At 36.9% G+C, this 17519-nt stretch overlaps 1 protein-coding gene across 5 annotated transcripts in view; it reads right to left on the reverse strand.

The window, feature by feature from the left end:
• TXNDC16 (thioredoxin domain containing 16) overlaps nucleotides 1–17519 on the reverse strand; it is a 143016-nt gene that overhangs the window by 35488 nt on the left and 90009 nt on the right. For all 5 annotated transcript variants that reach the window (XM_053224461.1, XM_015080118.3, XM_015080117.3 and 2 more), the window contains 3 exons: nucleotides 12066–12150; nucleotides 10286–10424; nucleotides 127–287 (listed from right to left, as the gene is read on the reverse strand). In XM_053224461.1, the coding sequence (XP_053080436.1) occupies nucleotides 127–287; nucleotides 10286–10424; nucleotides 12066–12150 (385 nt within the window). The remainder of the gene's footprint in view (nucleotides 1–126; nucleotides 288–10285; nucleotides 10425–12065; nucleotides 12151–17519) is intronic.

Consider the following 17519-nt stretch of genomic DNA (forward strand, 5'->3'; position numbering starts at 1 on the left):
CTGATAATATATACACTGGTCCCATATTAACTCCAAAGGTACAGTTAGAGAGTTTCATTTCCTAATGAAAATGTAGTAATTACAGTTTCTTACCTTTTGCATATTAAAAAATAAAAATATACTTACAGATTTAACCAGCAAGGGGTAAGTGAATCCAAGTGTTTCTCTTTTACCAGCGTCAATATTGCTTTTGTATACTGAGGATTTATGCTGCCATCACTGAATAAAATAAGTAATGGTTTCTGAAGTCTTAAATAAACGGGAAGGTTTTCCACAGTTATTTCTGGCTATTAAAAAAAAAAGAAAACATGGAAAATGATGAGGCATAAAATAGAAAATAATGTTCAGATCAATCATGCAAGTTTAGTCTATAAAATGTAATTAAAACATATTTTAAGTGGAGATTTTGCTTTACTGACTAAACCTGTGACTATCAAGAGCTTTTCATTTTTTTACAATTTTTAAAAATGTTTATCTTTGGGAGAGACTGACAGAGAGAAAGGGAGGGAGAAAGCGGGGTAGGAGCAGAGAGAGAGAGAGAGAGAGAGACACACACACACAGAATCTGAAGTAGTCTCCAGGCTCTGAGCTGTCGGCACAGAGCCTGACGCAGGGCTCAAATCCACAAACCACCAGATCATAACCTGAGCCAAAGTCGGACGCTTAACCGACAGAGTCACCCAGGCACCCCTCAAGAGCTTTTTATTTAAGCCCACTTTATCTTAATGAGTTATTTAAAAAAAAAAAAAGTACTAATTTCAAAATAACTTAAACTCCCTGTTTTACAAGGATGTAACACTTCTAATAACTTCTTATGCTAAAATCTGGACCAGATTAGCCAACATGTGACATATGACAAACAAAACTCTTATTGTATCTAACATAAAATTTTTGAAAAAAGAAATGCTGATATTTAAAGATATCTTTCAACATCTGTGATTCCTTAAAAATCTTATTTTGTTTCAATATTATAGATTTTAGTGTAATTAATATTATAAAAAACATGTTTAAACAAATAAAAATATCAGTCTCATTTCTTTTCTTTTTTTTTTGGTTTAAGCTAAATACCAGGCTCTGGTATGTAGTTTTCCTTATTTAGTTCTCAGAGCCACTTTCCTCTGTCAATTCTTATTTTTCTTCTAATTCTTTCTCTCACACACTCAAAATCCTCTTCTTATACGTTCCTCTTTCATGACTTAGATCTTAGATCCTCTCTTCTCCAAATTTCCCTATGTTGTCTTCTTATATTAACTATTATCTTTCATCATCTTTTATCTTCTATATGAGTTCCATCCCCTTCATAAAATTGACACATCTCATCAGACTAGCAGATCTCCTCACTCTGAACAGATTTGAAACATTAAGGGAGATAGAGCCACCTGAACTACAAAGCTCAAGATATGATGCTGGGTACTGAATCAAAAAGAACCAAGATACTTTACTTTCCCTGCTCTCAAAGAGCTCATACTTTAGAGGAGGAGACAGGTACACAAACTGCTATGATCCAAGAAAGAATTAACGTATGACAATAAAATTAAGCTAAGAAAACAAAGTAGGGAAGCTCATGGATGATTTCAGAAGTGATATTTGATCTGGTCTTGGGCAAAAACCAAGATCTTGACAGAATAAGGTATGTGCCAGAGCCAGGATTCCAGATATAGGGAGCATTGTGGGGACAGGCAGAGAGGTGTGAAGGGATACATGCCATCTGGTAACAGTAGGAGTGAAGCATGCCAGACTTAGGCATGCAAGAGGCAAATGTGGCCATAAGACCAGATGGTAAAATGTCTTGGTAGGTTTTCTAACTCCCAGGAATACTGAGAAGATCTGGAATCAAATGAGTGACATGGTTAGGTCTGTTTTAGAAAGATGACTAACTAGAATACACATTTGTGAAAAGACACACAGGTGACACATTTCAGGGAAGAAAGACCAAGAGTTCTGTGGGTTTAGGAGAAAAGATCAGAAACTTCAATTTTGGAATCATCAGCTGGTATAATGATAGTAGAAATTATGGGTATGGATAAAATTTCCTAAAGAAAAAACAGTGAAAGAAGAAAAAGGGGTTGAAGATGTAATTCTAGAGTGGCCAGAGGGTTGAAGGAGGTATCTGGAATTGCAAAAGCCAGAAGAATAGAGAATTTTGAGAAGGAAAAGCATTGTCAATGGTTTTGGTTGCTACTTACAGGAAAGGTCATCAAACATGGTAACTGGAAGGTGTCCTTTGGCTATTTGAGTATACAAGAGGATGTAACTTATGCATAATAAAACCATAAAAAAGGAACTCAATGTATCTGAGAAAAGTGCTAGAACTATTTGTTCAGAAGGATGTTTAAATATGACAGCCTTGGATAGATCATTGCTCATGTAGTTAATTATCATGTTTTTCAGATTTGGGCATATTTCCCTGGCCTAATTTGTCATCAGGTTCATCATGCCATATAAAAAATGTTTACTGTCTGGTCATCCAGTCCTCTTCCCTGTCCAGATGAAGAAACCAAAGTCTTTCTAGTACTTCAGTGCAGGCCACCAGATGAGCTTGCAGCTGGCTGGCTGCTACATACTCTCATTTAAATCTCCCAACACAGAGAAGCTTTAAGAAATGTAACAACCACTTGAGGGTTTTAGAATTTATGGAAAGGTCATAAACTAAAGGCAAAACAATTTTTATTATAGCTGTTCAGTTTTTAGTTGAATGCTGCAAACCAAAACATTGTGAACTGAAATACTGCCACAATGCTTATCACATGTGCCTTAAAAATAAACAGATTCTGATAGTTGTTAAGTTTGCCCAAACTTTCTCAGCCATAAAGCATATAATCTTAACAAAAAAATAGATACCAATTTTTATATATTATGCAAAGATGAAAGAGTAAAATGTTCAAATTTCCTCTTGTACAAAATAGGAATAAGTATTAGCAGCCTTAAACATATACACGCCCTCTGGACTAGCAATTCAAATTCTGTGAATTTACCATGATTATGTAATCATGGAAACACCCAAAGATTATCCTCAAGGTTGGTCCCTGAGTAAAACAAAACTAAAGACAAATATTCAACAACAGGAAATTAAACAAATTGTGGTTTTTTAGTACAACAGAATATTATGTAGATACTAAAAAAACATTAAGTGTGTGTCTTCATTTCTGATGGAAATATCTCTTAAGATAAAAAGACAATCACATATATACACATGGGATTTTTTTTAAGTTTGGGAAAATATTTCCCCCAATTTTAAATTTGGTTAAAGAGGTTACAGTTGATTTCAATTTTCTTCTTTCATAGTTTTCTGTATTGTCTGGGAGAAAAAAAGTAAAGGCTTATAATAATTCCAAAAATATTACACTATGTTTATGGCTAAATAAATATTCATTCAATATGTCATTGAAGACAAAAATGTTACTTTAATAATTTGGAAAACTACATCATGAAAATATTAATGATTTGACTAATTACAACCTGTAACTTGAATGGGGGAGGGAACAGAACCAATGCCACAAAAACACTTAATAAAGGCTACAGCCATTAATTTAACCTAAAATGTAATGTCATTTAGATTATCATGGCAAGAAACATAGTAACAGGAGGATGGTCATTATTTACTGCTGATTATAATGCGTATGTCACTTGAGAAATATAGAAAAGCATAAACTTGTTACATTCTAGCTATGTTTAATATAAATGCGAAAACAAGTGAAATCAAGAAATGCACGTTAAAAGTGTTATGCCCTTAGGGAGAGGAGGGAAGATGGCGGCGTAGGAGGATGCTGGGCTCAACGCGCGTCCTGCTGATCACTTAGACTCCACCTACACCTGCCTAAATAACCCAGAAAACCGCCAGAGGATTAGCAGAATGGAGTCTCCGGAGCCAAGCGTAGACGAGAGGCCCACGGAAGAGGGTAGGAAGGGCGGCGAGGCGGTGCGTGCTCCACGGACTGGCAGGAGGGAGCCGGGGCGGAGGGAAGGCTCCCTGGCCAAGCAGAGCCCCCGAGTCTGGCTGGCAAAAGCGGAGGGGCCTGATGGACTGTGTTCCGACAGCAAGCGCGACTTAGCGTCTGGGAGGTCATAAGTTAACAGCTCTGCTGGGAAAGTGGGAAGGCTGGAGGACAAAGGGAGGGAGAGCTGCTGAGCCCCCGGACGACAGAGCTCAGTTTGGTGGGGAACAAAGGCGCTCGCCAGCGCCATCTCCCCCGCCCATCCCCCAGCCAAAATCCCAAAGAGAACCAGTTCCTGCCAGGGAACTTGCTCGCTCCGCGCAAACACCCAACTCTGTGCTTCTGCGGAGCCAAACCTCCGGCAGCGGATCTGACTCCCTCCCGCTGCCACAGGGCCCCTCCTGAAGTGGATCACCTAAGGAGAAGCAAGCTAAGCCTGCCCCTCCTGCCCCTGTGCACCTTGCCTACCCACCCCAGCTAATACGCCATATCCCCAGCAGCACAAGCCTGGCAGTGTGCAAGTAGCCCAGACGGGCCAAGCCACCCCACAGTGAATCCTGCCCCTAGGAGAGGGGAAGAGAAGGCACACACCAGTCTGACTGTGGCCCCAGCGGTGGGCTGGGGGCAGACATCAGGTCGGACTGCGGCCCCGCCCACCAACTCCAGTTATACACCACAGCACAGGGGAAGTGCCCTGCAGGTCCTCACCACGCCAGGGACTATCCAAAGTGACCAAGCGGAAGAATTCCCCTCAGAAGAATCTCCAGGAAATAACAACAGCTAATGAGCTGATCAAAAAGGATTTAAATAATATAACAGAAAGTGAATTTAGAATAATAGTCATAAAATTAATCGCTGGGCTTGAAAACAGTATAGAGGACAGCAGAGAATCTCTTGCTACAGAGATCAAGGGACTAAGGAACAGTCACGAAGAGCTGAAAAGCGCTTTAAACGAAATGCAAAACAAAATGGAAACGACAACAGCTCGGCTTGAAGAGGCAAAAGAGAGAATAGGTGAACTAGAAGATAAAGTTATGGAAAAAGAGGAAGCTGAGAGAAAGAGAGATAAAAAAATCCAGGAGTATGAGGGGAAAATTAGAGAACTAAGTGATACACTAAAAAGAAATAATATACGCATAATTGGTATCCCAGAGGAGGAAGAGAGAGGGAAAGGTGCTGAAGGGGTACTTGAAGAAATTATAGCTGAGAACTTCCCTGAACTGGGGAAGGAAAAAGGCATTGAAATCCAAGAGGCACAGAGAACTCCCTTCAGACGTAACTTGAATCGATCTTCTGCACCACATATCATAGTGAAACTGGCAAAATACAAGGATAAAGAGAAAATTCTGAAAGCAGCAAGGGATAAACGTGCCCTCACATATAAAGGGAGACGTATAAGACTCGTGACTGATCTCTCTTTTGAAACTTGGCAGGCCAGAAAGAATTGGCACGAGATCTTCAGTGTGCTAAACAGAAAAAATATGCAGCCGAGAATCCTTTATCCAGCCAGTCTGTCATTTAGAATAGAAGGAGAGATAAAGGTCTTCCCAAACAAACAAAAACTGAAGGAATTTGTCACCACTAAACCAGCCCTACAAGAGATTCTAAGGGGGATCCTGTGAGACAAAGTACCAGAGACATCACTACAAGCATAAAACATACAGACATCACAATGACTCTAAACCCATATCTTTCTATAATAACAATGAATGTAAATGGATTAAATGCGCCAACCAAAAGACATAGGGTATCAGAATGGATAAAAAAACAAGACCCATCTATTTGCTGTCTACAAGAGACTCATTTGAGACCTGAGGTCACCTTTAGATTGAGAGTGAGGGGATGGAGAACTATCTATCATGCTACTGGAAGCCAAAAGAAAGCTGGAGTAGCCATACTTATATCAGACAAACTAGACTTTAAATTAAAGGCTGTAACAAGAGATGAAGAAGGGCATTATATAATAATTACAGGGTCTATCCATCAGGAAGAGCTAACAATTATAAATGTCTATGCGCCGAATACCGGAGCCCCCAACTATATAAAACAATTACTCATAAACATAAGCAACCTTATTGATAAGAATGTGGTAATTGCAGGGGACTTTAACACCCCACTTACAGAAATGGATAGATCATCTAGACACACAGTCAATAAAGAAACAAGGGCCCTGAATGATACATTGGATCAGATGGACTTGACAGATATATTTAGAACTCTGCATCCCAAAGCAACAGAATATACTTTCTTCTCAAGTGCACATGGAACAGTCTCCAAGATAGATCACATACTGGGTCACAAAACAGCCCTTCATAAGTTTACAAGAATTGAAATTATACCATGCATACTTTCAGACCACAATGCTATGAAGCTTGAAATCAACCACAGGAAAAAGTCTGGAAAACCTCCAAAAGCATGGAGGTTAAAGAGCACCCTACTAACGAATGAGTGGGTCAACCAGGCAATTAGAGAAGAAATTAAACAATATATGGAAACAAATGAAAATGAAAATACAACAATCCAAACGCTTTGGGACGCAGCGAAGGCAGTCCTGAGAGGAAAATACATTGCAATCCAGGCCTATTTCAAGAAACAAGAAAAATCCCAAATACAAAATCTAACAGCACACCTAAAGGAAATAGAAGCAGAACAGCAAAGGCAGCCTAAACCCAGCAGAAGAAGAGAAATAATAGAGATCAGAGCAGAAATAAACAATATAGAATCTAAAAAAACTGTAGAGCAGATCAACGAAACCAAGAGTTGTTTTTTGAAAAAATAAACAAAATTGACAAACCTCTAACCAGGCTTCTCAAAAAGAAAAGGGAGATGACCCAAATAGATAAAATCATGAATTAAAATGGAATTATTACAACCAATCCCTCAGATATACAAACAATTATCAGGGAATACTATGAAAAATTATATGCCAACAAACTGGACAACCTGGAAGAAATGGACAAATTCCTAAACACCCACACTCTTCCAAAACTCAATCAGGAGGAAATAGAAAGCTTGAACAGACCCATAACCAGCGAAGAAATTGAATCGGTTATCAAAAATCTCCCAACAAATAAGAGTCCAGGACCAGATGGCTTCCCAGGGGAGTTCTACCAGACGTTTAAAGCAGAGATAATACCTATCCTTCTCAAGCTATTCCAAGAAATAGAAAGGGAAGGAAAACTTCCAGACTCAATCTATGAAGCCAGTATTACTTTGATTCCTAAACCAGACAGAGACCCAGTAAAAAAAGAGAACTACAGGCCAATATCACTGATGAATATGGATGCAAAAATTCTCAATAAGATACTAGCAAATCGAATTCAACAGCATATAAAAAGAATTATTCACCATGATCAAGTGGGATTCATTCCTGGGCTGCAGGGTGGTTCAACATTCGCAAATCAATCAACGTGATACATCACTTTAACAAAAAAAAAAAAGATAAGAACCATATGATCCTGTCAATCGATGCAGAAAAGGCCTTTGACAAAATCCAGCACCCTTTCTTAATAAAAACCCTTGAGAAAGTTGGGATAAAGGAACATATTTAAACATCATAAAAGCCATTTATGAAAAGCCCACAGCTAACATCATCCTCAATGGGGAAAAACTGAGAGCTTTTTCCCTGAGATCAGGAACACGACAGGGATGCTCACTCTCACCGCTGTTGTTTAACATAGTGTTGGAAGTTCTAGCATCAGCAATCAGACAACAAAAGGAAATCAAAGGCATCAAAATTGGCAAAGATGAAGTCAAGCTTTCGCTTTTTGCAGATGACATGATATTATACATGGAAAACCCAATAGACTCCACCAAAAGTCTGCTAGGACTGATACATGAATTCAGCAAAGTTGCAGGATACAAAATCAATGTACAGAAATCAGTTGCATTCTTATACACCAATAATGAAGCAACAGAAAGACAAATAAAGAAATTGATCCCATTCACAATTGCACCAAGAAGCATAAAATACCTAGGGATAAATCTAACCAAAGATGTAAAAGATCTGTATGCTGAAGACTATAGAAAGCTTATGAAGGTAATTGAAGAAGATATAAAGAAATGGAAAGACATTCCCTGCTCATGGATTGGAAGAATAAACATTGTCAAAATGTCAATACTACCCAAAGCTATCTACACATTCAATGCAATCCCAATCAAAATTGCACCAGCATTCTTCTCGAAGCAAGAACAAGCAATCCTAAAATTCATATGGAACCACAAAAGGCCCCGAACAGCCAAAGGAATTTTGAAGAAGACCAAAGCAGGAGGCATCACAATCCCAGACTTTAGCCTCTACTACAAAGCTGTCATCATCAAGACAGCATGGTATTGGCACAAAAACAGACACATAGACCAATGGAATAGAATAGAAACCCCAGAACTAGACCCACAAACGTATGGCCAACTCATCTTTGACAAAGCAGGAAAGAACATCCAATGGAAAAAAGACAGTCTCTTTAACAAATGGTGCTGGGAGAACTGGACAGCAACATGCAGAAAGTTGAAACTAGACCACTTTCTCACACCATTCACAAAAATAAACTCAAAATGGATAAAAGACCTGAATGTGAGACAGGAAACCATCAAAACCTTAGAGGAGAAAGCAGGAAAAGACCTCTCTGACCTCAGCCGTAGCAATCTCTTACTCGACACATCCCCAAAGGCAAGAGAATTAAAAGCAAAAATGAATTACTGGGACCTTATGAAGATAAAAAGCTTCTGCACAGCAAAGGAAACAACCAACAAAACTAAAAGGCAACCAACAGAATGGGAAAAGATATTTGCAAATGACATATCGGACAAAGGGCTAGTATCCAAAATCTATAAAGAGCTCACCAAACTCCACACCCGAAAAATAAATAATCCAGTGAAGAAATGGGCAGAAAACATGAATAGACACTTCTCTAAAGAAGACATCCAGATGGCCAACAGGCACATGAAAAGATGTTCAACGTCGCTCCTTATCAGGGAAATACAAATCAAAACCACACTCAGATATCACCTCACGCCAGTCAGAGTGGCCAAAATGAACAAATCAGGAGACTATAGATGCTGGAGAGGATGTGGAGAAACGGGAACCCTCTTGCACTGTTGGTGGGAATGCAAACTGGTGCAGCCGCTCTGGAAAGCAGTGTGGAGGTTCCTCAGAAAATTAAAAATAGACCTACCCTATGACCCAGCAATAGTACTGCTAGGAATTTATCCAAGGGATACAGGAGTACTGATGCATAGGGGCACTTGTACCCCAATGTTTATTGCAGCACTCTCAACAATAGGCAAATTATGGAAAGAGCCTAAATGTCCATCAACTGATGAATGGATAAAGAAATTGTGGTTTGTATACACAATGGAATACTACGTGGCAATGAGAAAAAATGAAATATGGCCTTTTGTAGCAACGTGGATGGAAGTGGAGAGTGTGATGCTAAGTGAAATAAGCCATACAGAGAAAGACAGATACCATATGGTTTCACTCTTATGTGGATCCTGAGAAACTTAACAGAAACCCAGGGGGAGGGGAAGGATAAAAAAAAAAAAAGAGGTTAGAGTGGGAGAGAGCCAAAGCATAAGAGACTGTTAAAAACTGAGAACAAACTGAGGGTTGATGGGGGGTGGGAGGGAGGGGAGGGTGGGAGGGAGAGGAGGGTGGGTGATGGGTATTGAGGAGGGCACCTTTTGGGATGAGCACTGGGTGTTGTATGGAAACCAATTTGACAATAAATTTCATATATTAAAAAAAAAAAGTGTTATGCCCTTGAATCCACTATTTTCAAAGGAAGCACTGGAAAAGGCCTTTCATAAGACACTACTTTGTTCTGAAACTGTATAAATAAGAATCTTAGCTAACATTTGTTTAATGTTTACCAGTGGCCAAACACTACCCAAAACACTGTACACTGGTCTCATTTGGTTCTCATGATAAGTCTCTGCAGCAGGTACTACCACCAACTACATTTTACACATGTGGAAAGTGAGGCACAGAGAAGTTAACAAAGAGCCAGTAAGGAAAGAAGCAAGGATTTAAACTTAGGCAGTCTGACTCCCCAGAATCCATGTGCTCTATACCAAGTTTCAGCTTAGATTGAGTACTTCCTTCAACTAGCTATCAGCTACACTAGTCTCCACAATAAAAAAAATAATCCAAAAACATTTAAACTTTTGGCAGTGGACTACAGAAGCTATATCATAATGAGTGAACAAAACAGAGCAACCCAATGAATTTTCAGCTCATAAAACATCATGCCCTCTGCCAAAAAAAGCTGGAAAATTGTGTATACAAATATACTATTTTTAACTCTTCTAGATTCTCTATTTCAAATAATATCCTTATTATAAAATATACTCACAAATGTCTCCAGTAATGCATTTGTCACTATTTGAACTATGTCTTGCACACGGGAGTTAGCGAATGGAACGCTCTCTACTTTGCCCTCTTTGTGTCTGGCCAGCAGCAGAGCTGGAAGTGTTGCCCCATATTTATTTGACCTGTGGAGAAATGCAGTATTAAAATTTCCAATAAAATATAGCAAGTCATCAAAAACAAATAATTACACCAAGAGGTCAGATTGGGAGGCAGCAAATGAGAAGCCCTACTACTAAGGAAGAAATGAACTCAATTTGCAGGCAAATTTATCTTCTTTGTGAGGCTGTCTGAAGAAATTTAGGAGCCTTGACAACCTAGATTAAAAAAAAGCAACAGATAATAATCTAGACAGATTCTTTTTTTTTTTTCTAGACAACTTACTCATCAAGAAAATGTCTAAATAGGATTAGGAACATACTGAATGGTTCTCAATCTTTTTGGACTGCTCACCATACTGCTAAGCAAGGAGACAAGCATTTATTAGAAACCTACTATTTGCCAGGCACTCTTTTAGATGCCTTTAGTTTTCACTTAACCCCAGAACAGCCCTATAATGTATGCCACTATCACCCCCATTTTATAGATGAGGAAACCAGGACTCAGAGAGTAATAAATGGCAGAGACAGGATTCAAACTGAGGTGCCCCAGATATAAACTCTATGCTCTCTCCACTGTAACACAGCCTAAATCTGCTCCTTCTTACCACTACTTTTGCTAACTAAACTAAAGGGAAATCACTAAACAGAAAAAAATGATTTCTGTAAAACCACCCCTGAAGTAGTCACATTTATATGATGTAAAAACTGATGCTAGAACCAAGTATAAACATTATAATATTATAAACATTAGTGGACAGTCCAGCCTTTAGATTACCTCTTAAGCTGATCAGTTGGTTATAAATAAAACATACTCTGAAAACTAGTGGTCTAGCGCTTTAGATCTTAGTTAAATGCACAATGACAGCAGAACAGAACATAGTGGGTGACTATCCATGTGTCAGGTGAATAAGTCTCTTATTTCTTAAAGATCTGGAGTTCACTATTTACTTTTCAAAAGTCATTGACTTCATGGGTAGAAATGGAGCTTGATCATCAAAAGTATACATCACCAGTGTTCATGATGGAAGATTTAAGCTCAGAAATCACAATTAGGAATACTATAATAAGCAAGATAAACTAGGGAGGGGGCTTACCAACTCCATCTGGACCTGAAAACAAGCCATTAATGCAGAATGTGATATAGATGTATTACTGTATGTATTGTATATGTAATAATCTCCAAATGTTCAGTCCTTCATTCTGAGGCAAGTGAAATATCTGAGTTCCACATTCTACAAATAAAGCAACTTACATGGCTAAAAGAGCAACAACATGGGGAAATTCTCATTTTTATATAAACTACCTGGGTGGCAAATCAAAACCTGGACACTTGAAGAAGTAAAATTCCCCCCAAAACTATGACAATTTCAGAGAACCAAAGTTGCAGATAATAGAACCCAAACCGGAAAAATTTTTATAGAAAGATAAAGTATTATGAATCCAAGGTTGCCCCTGTAAGGACTCTAGCCTAAAGCAAAAGAGTATCTAAGAATTCTAAATAGCCAGATGCTGCTGCCCAGATCTTCTTACAAGGAAATTAAACATTTAATTAAAAATCAAAGTTAGTTATATTGCTGCCCTATTTTCCTTCAACTGTGTAAAAACTAGCAATGTATTATTTTGCAAACTTCTTCCTCTCTAAAATTAGAAGACCAATAAACTTACAGTATCAAAACATCTTCTTCAGAATAAATTCCAGTGATAACACATCCTCTTAGGTAGTTTCCCGCTTTGGTGAAATCTTCTTTTGCTATAAATACATAGACAAGACAAAAATCTGAAACCGTTAAAATTATGTGTGCTATTCAACCGATGGACAGATTTATAAATGATTGTGCTTTATTAGAAATTAATTATAAAGATAAATATTTACAGGTAGATCTTATATAACTTAGTGGTTCTAAAATCTGTGTTCTTTTTATGACATTTGATTACTATAGAAATGTAAATTGATATAATGCAATTATGGTTCCCTAAACAAATGTACTGTAAATGTGATTTATCAGATTTACAGCACTCTAATCATACAGAGTTACTGAATAAATATTTGTTGCTTTTTAATTTACACTCTAATGTGGGTAAATAGAGTTGGTTGCCTTATATATAGTTTGGAAAGAGAAGAAGATATGTGAAATAATGTGCGCACTGTCATTACAAAATCTAAAAGTACCTATATGCACAGAAAAAATAGAAGATTAGAAATTATAGTCCTTTAATAATGTCTATGTTAGGATTCTGCAATTATGAGGGATTTGTATCTTTTTTTATTTCCTGTATTTTCTGTAATGTGTTTTTGTTACTTTTGAACCTTGATTAATTTATGCGTCAGTCTTTTCTCATTTGTTAGGATATTTAAAAATTATTATTTCTATAGCATTCTGAATATAGTATCATAGGTAATAGTATATTCTGATTCATGTTAATGACTATCTTATAACCAAGAAGCAACTGTGAATTAAATACTTGCAGACCAATGAGAAAAGAGCAGAGGAAAACTTATATAAATGATGTATTCTTGCCAAGTGAAGACCAAATGATAATTTAGCTCACTACAAGGAAGGTTCATGGCAGTTCAAACAGAAAATTCATGATGGAAGAATTGAGTCATAAAGCACCTCGTGCTCTGGACATGCTGAACCCAAAAGATCTGTACCTTAGCAGTCACGACTATATCTCTGGTGTGAGCATCAGCACTCTTACCATCAGGTAACCACAAGGTTATGTTCTCTAAAAAGGATGCATACTTTCCACAAGACTGAGAAACACTGCAGGAAAGCCAACTTACTAAAGTGGCACAGTCAGCCAGTAGGCAGCATTCAGAGCTATTTATAACCATGAATTTAATGAGAAACTGTTACTATCACAGAAAATATTTTCTAAAGCCTGTGTTACACCAAAGCAGAAAAGGTTCATATGAAAAAAACTGGAAAGAACTGAGTCCCTATACTTTCATTTCTAAGAGAAAACAGAGCTAAATTCTGGTCAATAATTGATGATCATTAGCTAAAGCAATGACATAATGGAACCTGTTTCAGCTTCTTTTCTTTTTCGGTAAAGAACAGTGGAAAATTACACTAATATTTCCATGTACTTTCCTCACACAGAAGCCTCTCTACTCATGAATACGTTTCTTAAAAGGCTCTTCATAAATTTACTTGCTCATAATGGAAGCATTTAAGACTGTAGAAACATATCCACTTCTACTAAACCAGACTGCCAGTTATCCTCTGAACACTTAAAACCAAGCATATTCTCCTCCTTGGTGAAAACAGCATATATGTCAGAATATACTGCAACCCCAAGTATAAAAAAATAATCAGTTAATCTAAATAAAAAGGTTTTTAAATCACAATAAATGTATCTGGGATGTAATAATAGTTATAATATTTAGTTGTGTAACTATAAACATGTTTTAATTGCATAAAATAAATACAGTAGTTTAGCAATACTGTTTTCCCACTATCACATTTTATTGAATAGTTACATTTATACACACACATATATACACATACTACTACACACACTTATTTTTTTAGCTCTGTCAACAAGAGTTGAGAAACAAGAGCCTCCAGTAACTAAAAGCACTCCTAATCCCTAGATCTTGGTTTCTGAATTCAATGTCCCACTAAAAGGAACCTAGACTCTTGGAGAAATGGCTGATCCCACAAATGAAACTGGGAACATCTTGTGCCAAAAGGACATACTGAAAGAATGATGGAGACATGTCAAAAGGACACAGGAGTCAGATTGAAGGGGCTCCCACTGACCAAATCTGAGATGTTAGCAAATGAATGATTGTAACTGATTATAACCCACTGAATAAAATAAGAACTCAGGTGTCCATACTGAAAAACAAACAAATTAGAAGGAAAAGCTCTTACAGGAGAACTATTTGAGTATGTATATAGAAGGAATAGGGAGTTAGAAATTTTCCACTGGCAACCATCATAGTGATAGCTCTTTCAAGCAATGGATTCTAACACTGGAGTGCAAAAGTATAATGAGAAACAGGATGTTTACAAAGTCTTACATTCTATCCCCACAACATACTTATTAATTACAGAGGGAAAAAACAGAGAGAGACCTCGCAGATACAACAATGGACAAAGGAGACATTTTCGCCCTCACTGAATTCGCATTATATTAATCTTTAAATCATTAGAATCGGGGCGCCTGGGTGGCTCAGTCGGTTAAGCATCCGACTTCGGCTCAGGTCATGATCTCACAGTTCGTGAGTTCGAGCCCTGCGTCGGGCTCTGTGCTGACGGCTCGGAGCCTGGAGCCTGTTTCAGATTCTGTGTCTCCCTCTCTCTCTGCCCCTCCCCTGCTCATGCTCTGTCTCTCTCTGTCTCAAAAATAAATAAACATTAAAAAAATTTTTTTTAAATCATTAGAATCTACATGAACAATAAATCAGTATCTGATATAAAATAACTGCACAGTAAATGTCATTAGTTATATTTATGAGTCAAATACAAATGTACATAAAATGTTAATGAATTCATAGTAGCCTTTTACTGTTACACATTTTCTCATTCAATAGATATTGAAAGTACAGTAACTATCACCTGGACATCTGCAAAAAACAAAAACAACAAAAAAGAGATGAATACCTGACTGAAAAGTCTGAGAACAATCAATCTAGTGAAATAATAAAAAAGCATTGTCCCCAGATTACATCATTCTGGCACAGCAAAACGATCTCTATATATTTTAACACTATACCTTTGACTTGTGTTGAGAGACAATTATATGTAAATCTTATCATTTGTACAAAATTATCATAAAGTATACTGTTCCCTGTGCTGATCTCTTACATAAAAGATATATGTAAAATCCCTCTCAGCATTTACAATCAGGGAAAAGTTTTCTCTGTGGATGAGTCAGCATCCTAACTTTTATGTTGCCATTTATCATATAACGATGATTAGCTGGCAAAAATTTCATCTTTCTGTTTCCAGTTGATACCAGATTACTTAGGGTTAAGTTTTATGATCAACTGCAGTGTTTTCAAAGTATTCTACATAATTATCCCCTACTCTTTTATGGCTTAACTCTTATTCTTGTTTTAATGATTTTATTGTATGTGTACTTTTTATTATCTAAAGACCTTAATCCTTTTTGGAAGGAGGCCCAGAGTAAATAATAAATGACAACCTCAGGGCACCAGAGGTAGACAGAAGACAAAGTCAACGGTGGAAGCAAAAACATTAGAAAGGCAAAAATACAGGAGTAAAAAATAAACTCCCCCATTTCACAATTTTTCATAAAAATACAAATGAAAAAGCTATCCCCTCTAGGATTTTGCCTTCTAAGATGGGAAGTCACAGAACACGCATTCATATTCTTATCATTTCTTTCTAGTAAGTTATGTTGGCTTTTATTTTAAAAGATTGTGAAGGCCAAGTAGAGGGGAAAAATTACTAGACAGAAACTTGTAGAAAGCAAACTTAATAAGTAGATAGAAGATAGTATCCACTATCTGTAAGTTTGATGCTAGATATGGGGATATTCTTTCCATAAAAATATCCTTGAAAGATTTTATTCAGAATTTGAAATTCATCTTAAATGAAAGAAAAGTAAGGGGGCAGGTTTATTAGATAAATGCCAACAGCTAACATGATGAAAAAAGAAAAATCACCACTAAGGATTTTGTTACCTAGTCAAGAAACCATTCGTATGCAAAAGCAAGAGAATAACATTCTAAGCAATATTACCAGTTAGGAAGAATGCCCTGTGTACACTTCCTTTAAAACTTATTGTAGGACATTCCTATGAAGCTAGAAAAAAATAGTCTAAAAATAGAGAAGATGTGATATCAAAAGAACACTCTAGTCTATGATGCTATCTATGTAAAACTAACAAGGTAAAATTAATTGCTATCAGCAATGTATCAACGCTGAATGAAAAAAAAAACATTAATTTGGGGCGCCTGGGTGGCTCAGTCAGTTAAACTTCTGACTACGGCTCAGGTCATGATCTTGTTTCGTGAGTTCGAGCCCCATGTCAGGCTCCGGGCTGTGGAGCCTGCTTTGGATTCTGTGTGTCCCTCTCTCTCTCTGCCCCTTGCCTTCTCTCTCTCTCTCTCTCTCTCTCTCTCTCTCTCTCTCAGAAAATGAATAAAACATTTAAAAAAAATTTTTTAAAAAGAAAAAACATTTGAAATGCATCAAAAATAAGATGAAGTAATTGATGGATGGAAGAAGGATGGATAGATGCACAGGCACATGCTAAGTCAAGTACAAGTTAAATGCTAATAGTAGAAACTAGATGATGGGTATATGGCTGTTCACTACAAAATCTTTCAACTTTTGCTGTAAGTTTGAAATTTTTCATAATAAAATGCTAGAAAAATGCAAAAAATTCGAAGAGAAATATATAATGCAAAAAAAAAGTTCAAGAATAATGATGATCTGAGTTTACAATACAAGACTATAGAAGCCCATATAGAGAAAAAGATGACAGAAGAAATTGAAAGCATATTCCATGTAGACTAAACTAACTAAAGAGATAATAGTGAAGCATAAAACAAGCAACGGACATACAAATAAGTTGAGACAATTATGTGTAAAGGACTGAAGTTCACCTGGAAGAGTCAACAGGCAAAAAAAGGCAAACCAGAGTTGACCCAATTATATATTCAACACGTATTAAAAAACTATTATATTAGGGAGATAAAAGTGAATAAAAGAGAAAACATTTAAACAGATATATATACACACATACAGACATGGATTTAATATGGTGACAGTGGAATCAAAAAAAAAGAGGGGAAAACAGATAATTAACTATTTAGACAAAAATAGAGTTGTCTCCTAACTTCATATCATGCTCAAAAAATATCTAAATGGTAAAGACTTAAAAAGAAAAAAGGTCAAAGAACACAGTCAAGAAGTGGAAAGGTATTCCATGGAACAGAAAGAAATATGCAATTCATATATATGATAAGGGGTTAATTTCCAGAATATATAAAGAATTCCTACAACTCAACAACAATAACCCGATTAAAAAATGGGCATAGGACTTGAATAGACATTTCTCCAAAGAAGATATACAAACGGCCAACAAGACATAAAAAGATGCTCAATATCACTACTTATTAGGAAAGTGAAAATCAAA

Source organism: Acinonyx jubatus, chromosome B3, assembly GCF_027475565.1.
Source record: "Acinonyx jubatus isolate Ajub_Pintada_27869175 chromosome B3, VMU_Ajub_asm_v1.0, whole genome shotgun sequence".
Taxonomy (NCBI): Eukaryota; Metazoa; Chordata; class Mammalia; order Carnivora; family Felidae; genus Acinonyx; species Acinonyx jubatus.